General features: G+C 45.2%; 1 protein-coding gene across 1 annotated transcript in view; it reads right to left on the reverse strand.

Annotated features, from left to right (window-relative positions):
• The window catches only part of nup54 (nucleoporin 54), a gene marked incomplete at its 3' end in the record, with an annotated part of 8,410 nt that extends 477 nt beyond the window's left edge, over positions 1–7,933 (reverse strand). Inside the window, exons 1-12 of the mRNA XM_083670042.1 lie at positions 7,886–7,933; positions 7,000–7,098; positions 6,057–6,137; positions 4,541–4,630; positions 4,118–4,279; positions 3,350–3,570; positions 2,670–2,857; positions 2,354–2,550; positions 1,970–2,024; positions 1,508–1,601; positions 1,180–1,287; positions 80–199 (exon numbers count right to left, since the gene is read on the reverse strand). Coding sequence (XP_083526168.1) covers positions 80–199; positions 1,180–1,287; positions 1,508–1,601; positions 1,970–2,024; positions 2,354–2,550; positions 2,670–2,857; positions 3,350–3,570; positions 4,118–4,279; positions 4,541–4,630; positions 6,057–6,137; positions 7,000–7,098; positions 7,886–7,925 — 1,455 coding nt within the window. The 5' untranslated portion in view covers positions 7,926–7,933. The remainder of the gene's footprint in view (positions 1–79; positions 200–1,179; positions 1,288–1,507; positions 1,602–1,969; positions 2,025–2,353; positions 2,551–2,669; positions 2,858–3,349; positions 3,571–4,117; positions 4,280–4,540; positions 4,631–6,056; positions 6,138–6,999; positions 7,099–7,885) is intronic.
• Positions 7,934–8,467: the final 534 nt, after the last annotated feature.

An 8,467-nucleotide genomic window follows, 5' to 3' on the forward strand; every position in this document is an offset into this window, starting at 1 on the left:
GTCTCATTCAGAGGGTCAGACTGCAGAGAGCGTAGTAGTAGATATTTTCGGGGGACAGGGCTGATGTGTGTGAACTCACCTTGAACTGTGTTGGAGCGTTGAGCTCTGATTGGATGGTGTCCAGCTGTACACGCAGGTGTTCCTCGTCCACCTGGATGGCATAGCCACTCTTCCGCTGGATCTCCTGCTTGATCAGCACCTTAACACACACGGAGAAATGCAGCTATACATAATATGCCATTTAGCTGACGCTTTTATCCAAAGCGACTTACATTACAATGAGTGCATACATTTCAGTATATACAGTGCCTTCAGAAAGTATTCAAAACCCTTTCAAATTTCAGTAAATTTATTAAAACTGAAATACAGAATAGCTAAAATAATTGTAATAGTAATTGATTCCTATGCAAATCAGAGACCCTATAAAAGTTTTTATCCTATCCAAAATAACAAACTATTATCCTTGCATTAAGATGGACTCAATTCAACTTAGAGTGATTTGTTGATGACATTTTTGCATTTTAGCTAATTTTAAGAGCATCATAGCAAAGGGTCTGAATACTTATGTACACAAGGTATTTCTGTATTTCAATTTTAATAAATTTACTGAAATTTCTAAAAACCTGTTTTCGCTTTGTCATTTTGGGGTATTGTGTGTGGATTGATGGCAAATTCATTTCATTGAATCCATTTTAAGTCTATAACACAACAAAATGTGGAAAAAGTGAAGGGGTCTGAATACTGAATACTCCAAAGGCACTGTATGGTCCCAGCAGGAATCAAACCCACAACCTAAGCGTTGTTAGTGCCATGCTCTACCAACTGAGCCACAGAGGACCACACACACACACACACACACACACACACACACACACACACACACACACACACACACACACACACACACACACACACACACACACACACAGACACAGACACACAGACACACAGACACACACAGACACACACAGACACACACAGACACACGGTTAAGCACATTCACCCCTTTACAAGTAGAGAATTACTTTTAAAATATTATCAAGTACTATTCATTGTACAACTGTTCATAATATTCAAAATACATCCAGGGAAGAGGTCACAGACAGTGTGAAACATCTAGGGTGGCCCATCCTATGACCACTGCCCAGAGAGTGGCAGCATCACCAGACAGACCCATACCTGGAGCACCCTGTGAGACAAGTCCATCAGCTTCCTCTTGTACTGAGCAATCTTGGCCACCGTCGTCGCCTGGTTCTTCTGCAGCTCACTGATGTCGCTGGAGATGATCTGTTGAGAGAGCAGAGGGCACCGGTTTGAATAGAGGAAACCACTTCCAACACCAGGGGAGGCAGAAATCACACGTGTTTGATATCATTCCTCATTCTTATTCCATAAGCTAACTTTTTTTGACGAATTTAAGCAAAATTCCCGGGCTTAACTTTCCATGGAAAATTTCCGGAAATTTATCGGAAAGTCTCCGTTCCTTTGCAACCCAAAGAGGACTCACATCTACTCGGGTCTGGTGCTGTTTGGTCATCTGGTCCTGGATCTTGAGCCTGCGGAGTAGTTCTTTGAAGCCCACCATCGGGACCGGGATCAACCTGCATCATCATAATCATATATGAATGCACCTTATCATGGAGGAGGTCTCATCAAAATAGGTCATTCACATCGACTAAACCTGCCCTGAAGCTTATAATAATAACTTATTGTTTGGTGAACCTACTCCTCAGGATCAGTTTGGTGAACCTACTTCTCAGGATCAGTTTGGTGAACCTACTCCTCAGGGTCAGTTTGGTGAACCTACTTCTCAGGGTCAGTTTGGTGAACCTACTCCTCAGGATCAGTTTGGTGAACCTACTCCTCAGGGTCAGTTTGGTGAACCTACTCCTCAGGATCAGTTTGGTGAACCTACTTCTCAGGGTCAGTTTGGTGAACCTACTCCTCAGGGTCAGTTTGGTGAACCTACTTCTCAGGGTCGGGGTTGTCCACCTTGGCCTGCTCCCAGATGATAGGGTCCACACCTGAGAGGAGGAGACACACTACTCTGAGCAACAGTGAGGTTCTCATCAACTGTACAGCCCAGTACATAAATTCAATAAACTCAATCCAAAACATACTTAATAGCTACAGATGCTGGACATACAGTAGCTAACTGAATGAAGTATCCATTATGCTACCTTGGTGAAACTGGGTTAAACAAATCCATAAACCGTTAAGATAAATATATGCTTTCAACTAAATGACCCCAACCAAATATATGCTTTTCAACCAAATGAGTGGGATTGTTCTGATAGGTTGGTCGCGGTCACACGCACGCACGCACGCACAGACCCCCACACACACACACAACCTGCGGGGGCGTTCTGCAGCAGTTGCTTGAGTTGGGCGGCCGAGAGCTCAGTGCGTGTGACGGACATGATGACCCCCAGCTGGGCGAGCTGAGCCTTGACGTTAGCCTGCTCCACGTAGCTGTACAGGGTGGTGGCCAGGACGCGCTTGGACGTTCCGTTGGGCGAGCGCTCCACCACGTAGATGATCACCTCTGTCCTGGTGAAGAGAGAAAGAGAGAGACAGACAGAGACACACACACACGGTCAGTCATTAGGCCTGTTAGGCTCTGTCCCAAATTGACTGCTAGCACTGCGTGTGTGTGTGTGTACACTCACTGGTCATCAGGCAGGGCCTTGACTCCCTCTACATTGACGGTGAGAGTCTGGTTCCCTCCGAGCACCTTGTGGAGAGACTCCACCAGCAGCTGCTGCTGGGCCCGTACGTCTGCCTCCTTCCTGTTGAGCGCCAGCACCACCAGGCCGTCCTCCTCCTTACTGCCCGGGATGCAGCTGAAGCCTATCGCCTGGGAACAGGACGGGACAATCAATCAATTTACACTCAATTCGCTTACGGGATTCCATTTGAAGTTCTTTGCAGCTCAAGTGGTCTTGACGTAACACTTGATTAATCAATTAGAGACACTCGTAAACACTTGGTTCCCCCTCAGGAACGAAGTACTGTAACACCTTGGGAAGCCAATGACTCGTACAGATGTGACTGGGGCTAGTTATTTAACACAGGACTGAAATATGTCTAGAAGGATCTACACAGGCTTAAGACGGCTCTCTACTGACTTGAAGGAACCACAGAACAAGATGTCCTCCAAGGAGGAAATAATTTCACACACTTGTGTATTCACACATTAACTAATCAAACAAACATGCCACACTTACAGTGCCTTGAACCATGTTTATTTACACACAAACAAACCACCCAACCAACAGCCAAGTTGCAATACCTTTAACCTTCATTTACACACAAACAAGCCAACCCAACCAACCCACAGGACCAGTACCTTGAACCTGCAGAAGGGGTTCTCCTGGGGGAAGTCCACTGGGGGGATGTTGTTGCTGTAGTAACCCTTGCCCGTGCCCCAGTAGGCCTGCAGCTGGTTCCACTTCGCCAGGATGGCGTCACGCTCGTCCCCCAGCAGGGCGGGCGCAGACAGGGCGTTGGCCTGCTGGACCAGCTGGGTGGGCTGGGGCTGGGCCTGGGCCTGCTGGCCGAACAAGCCTCCTGGCACAGAGGGGGCAAAGAGGTCAGGTCAGGTCAGTCAGAGGTGGGGTCATTTTCTCCTCATTGACACCATGGGCTGCTGCATCATAGACCAGGGGTGTGTTCAGGAGGGCACAGCCCTCTGAACTTCGCAGATAGAAAAGTCATGTGTAGAGTGAAGCATATCTTCTTCTTCTACTCAATATATTTGAATTTTCTGGCCCTTGTGCCATCATGGCCACCTAATCATCCCCTGCTTTCAATTGGCTCATTCATCCCCTCTCCTCTCCCTCTCAACTATTCCCCAGGTTGTTGCTGCAAATCAGAATATGTTCTCAGTCAACTTGCCTGGTAAAATAAATGAATACAATTCTATAAAAGTTCCCACCTGAAACTCTGGGCCAGAGGGAGAAGCATGCAGCTCTGTCATATGCCACTAGTGAGGAGGTATGAGGACATCTACTACCATAATGGTAGCATCATGTTCCATCAACCATTTATGAAAACAAGAGTCTCGTGTAGAGACCATGGGACTCCCCACACACGTCTAAGTAACCCCCTCTCTCACCTTGCTGCTGCTGTGGCTGGATATTGTAACCACCGAATCCACCCAGGGTTGTTCCCAGTCCTGTTCCCAGTCCTGTGCCAAAACCAGTCCCGGTGGCAGTGGTGGTCCCCAGCCCTGATGAGAACCCGAAACCCTTATTCTGGGTGTTCCCAAACAGCCCTCCTGAAACAAAAAGAGAATAACGATCAAATTCAGACGTAGAGGGAACGCGCTCAAGTCTGAGTATTTGAGAGGCTCACTACTTGAGGTTACATTTGTCTGCAGAGGTTAAAGTTAAGGAGATAACAAGAAGAATGGTAGAGTGAGCCATCTAGTGGACGCCATGCAGAAGAGCAGGAGAGTGGACCAAGGCTGTCCGTGCCATGAGGCTCTCTAGCCTGCCACCAGGAGGGCCATCGGCCAGGCCAGCTCCATAGTCCTGACCTGTGGTGTTTGAGGGAGCCGCAAAGCTGAAAGTGGACCCTGGAGCGGCAGCAGCAGATGTGGTGGTTGTCCCAAAGCCCCCAAAAGCACCTGAGCAACACAAACCAGACCGTCAGAGAGGGGGAACAGAGGAGGGATGAGGAGAAAAAGAGGAGAGAAGAAGTGCAGCAGGAGAGGAGATGAGGTTCACAGACAGTGACCATCCAAAGTAGAGATGTCAGAGAGAGGGAACAGTGGATGGATGAGGAGAAAAAAAGAGAGGAGAAGTGCAGGAGAGGAGAGGAGAGGGGATGAGGGTCATAGACAGTGGTCATCCAGAGTAGAGATGAGTGTTTTGGAGTAATAACAGCAAACAAGTCCTGGTCTCAGTAAATGACCTCAGATCTGCCAAACTGTTAAGGCCTCTGAAAATTCAGGCAAATGTGACACGAAAGACATGAGTGCAGAAAACACACTGTAAATCCTTCAAAACGTGATCTAGTGGCTAGCCTATGGTATAGGAAACATGCATTTTCTTGGGGCGTATCACCAGGGATGTAGCGGTAAACAAGCACCGAAAAAAAACTGATGAACATAAAACATGAGTGTTACAATCTGTAAAAAGACGGGTAAATGGCTATTCACCATGAAAAAGGTGTGTAAGTGGCCTTTACTCTCCACTACATCCTTGCATATAACAGATCAATGGGTTCAGATGGAGAAGGACATAAGCACCAAACCAACACGATACAATGGTGTTTAGGGGGGAGTAAATGGAGAGGACAAATGTGTGCTTTCAGACACAGACTGGACTGGTTGACTTGGGTTGAATTAATTGAAAAAGCCATCTACCTGCGCTAGTCAGGCTATTACCAAAATTGAATACAGAGGCGGCTGTGGTGGCAGCTGCACCAGTGCCCCCAACATTAAAGCTGATTGCAGCCGCGTTGGCATTTAAGCCGCCAAACCCCCCAAAACTAAACCCACCAGCCATGGTGCTCCCGGCTCCAAGCCCCCCAAATCCTGCAGCCCAGGGGGTTAGGCAGCGAGGAAGGAAGAGAGAGAGAGAGAGAGAGAGAGAGAGAGAGAGAGGCACAGAAGAGGGTTAGTGTAGAGTCAGTAGTACTTCACAGTGGAGTCAAGTGGGGAGATGGTGGGAATGGTAAACGGTTCATTATCCCTTAATAAACAAGTTATATGCCCTATTATAATGAACCAACAGCTTAATTTCCCCTAGCTAGCCTTCAAGTGATAGTCATATCAGTTACTCTAATATCACCAAACATATAACCCCAAAAAAGAATGAGGTTACATACTACAGAGCTGACCCAAACCAAACTGTGCTGGCTCGGATATTTTCCTTTCACATTATCCTTTCCAGCACTGTTTCAGTAAGTACGGTGGATGCATAACTAGGTCAGCTCAGTACAGCTCGGTTTGGCTCTGTAATGTGAATTAGGGTTAGGGTTCGTTGTGTCTGACAGACTGATATGGTTGTCTGGGTGGAGGTGGACTGAGTCCCTGACCCTAGTCTTACCTGTGGTGGTGGAGCCAAAGCCAAACCCGGAGGGTGCAGCAGCAGCTGTGGTGGTGGCCCCGAAACCAGGGGCTGCAAGACCTGCAACCACAGAGAGAACATTGTCATTAAACCTGCCATCATACCAACACAGGCGCCTGCTGACCCAAACCTAAACACTGCACAAATCAATTTCTCTGCTTTGGTCTTTGCAATAAAGAGGAACAAGGTAAACACTGCACTCTGATCAGGGAGGGCGAGAGAGAGAGAGCAAGAGAGAGCACAAAAAGGAGTTTTTCCCAGACATTTTGCACATTCATTTCCATGTTCTTGTGAAAGGCCTGCACATGGCCTGTGGTGATTGCATTGTGTTGTTGCTCTGAGAACTGTCTGGTATTGCTGACCTTGGACACAACAAGTGGCTTTTGCTTTCGCCTTCCATACCCAAAGCAATAATAAAATTGTTGACTCAAAGCTGCCCTCTGAGCCTCACCAGTACATCAGAATGTTGGCAGCAACTCTCCCTATTCTAGCACATCTAGACAATGAGGGGAATTCATGTTTGCTAAGCAGTTCCAACTCAATATGACCCTCGCATTTTCTCATGCTCCCTAAGTCCTGTATTTCAAACAAATACCTTTTGTGGGGACTTGCTTTCTTTGCAACCATAAAGGTCATGGGTCAAGGCCAACAAACCTATGTAAGAAATCTATGTTGGATTATAATAAAATAATACATAACAATAACTCTACTTCTAATTTGATCATTGTCTTCATACAGTCGTTACATTCATGGGAGTAGTACATGGGAGTAGTACAACAAGAACAAACTAGATTCTACATCAGTCAAGCAGGTAGCAAGCGGATGAGAATGAGGAGAGTGTGTGTGTGTATGGAGAATTGGGGGGAGAGGGAGGGTGGCGGGGGAAGCTGTGCCTTGAAGATGAGCAGAGATATGAACTTACTACCGAATCCTGATGAGGTGGTGGTGGTGGTGCCAAAGCCAAAAGACGTTGATGCTGTTGTTTTGGCAGCAAATGAACCAAATGAAAATCCCGAAGTGCCTTGACCAACAACAAAATATGTAGTAAGTGGGAGCTATGAGGATGGACGAAGCGGGTGAGGAGTTTCTCCCATGTGGAAGTGTAGGCTAAATTAATCTTTCATAAATACATTAAAGCCACGTCTGTAATATTTCTAGTAAAACCATTTGATTTTTGTGATAATTACTTATGATTACCTGGTAAGATTTCCAGTTATTTCAAATGTTGAAATATAGGCCTACCCCTTGAATATGATCAATACTGTACCGTCATGAGGGTTTTACAACTGTGTTACTTTATCATAACCAAAACAACAAGGACGTATTATTTAGCCAATAAGGCCTGATCCGCCATCGATTCTCGTCATAGGACACTATGTAAACCAATGACATATATAGTTTTGAGTCGTGTTGTAAAATACCGCTCTCATTAAATGTCATTACTGAGCACCAGATAGGCTACTGTATATCAAAATAACAAACATTAGCTAGCTATATGGTAATCTATTTCTACGAGAGAAGCTAGCTCGCTAACAACATAATTCAAAAGATCCTCAATAGTTTCTTAACCTCCTCATGGGTTTATGATCTTAATAGGAGTATCTAAAATGTGATAATTTTGGACTCCTGTCTCGCCAGGTTGTTAGCTAGCTATCTCGCTAGTTCATGCCGCCTTTGACTGTGACACCTTCGTTAGCTGCGGTGAGAAATGAAGTTGGAAGTCATATGTAGCTTCACCAATTCCCGGTTACGATAATATTACAATAAAGTCTAATTTGTAAGGTTATTAGATGGAAACGTTTACTCACTTGCAGGGTTCGTAGCGGCGCTGCCAAAGTTGAACGCCATGATTACTCTTGTACACGACGAATTTGGTCCGTGTAGAAATGTGTCGTATGCATCTATAGTTCCGTGGATGAATTCAAAATCATACAACTAATGTTGTGAAAAGATTATTTCCATAACAACCTGAAAAATCTGCAGGAATTGCGCGATGCAGTCATGTCATCATCGACCAGAATCTCAAAGGAATGTTTCCAACATCTTGTGGAATCAATGCCATGAAGAACTGTGTGTGTGTGTATATATATATACAGGTGTACCACATATGTGGCACTTTATTAGGTACACCTGTATATATATATATACACACACACACACACAGTTCTTCATGGCATTGATTCCACAAGTTTGGACACACCTTCTCGTTCAATGGTTTTTCTTTTTTTTTTTTTTTTTTTTTATTATTTTCTACATTGTAGATTAATATTGAAGACATCAAAACTATGAAGGAACACATATGGAATTATGTAGTAAACAAAAAAGTGTTAAACAAACCAGAATATGTTTTATATTTTAGATTATTCAAAGTAGCCATTATAGAATAAACA

Source organism: Argentina silus (genome assembly GCF_951799395.1).
Source record: "Argentina silus genome assembly, chromosome: 5".
Lineage (NCBI taxonomy): Eukaryota > Metazoa > Chordata > Actinopteri > Argentiniformes > Argentinidae > Argentina > Argentina silus.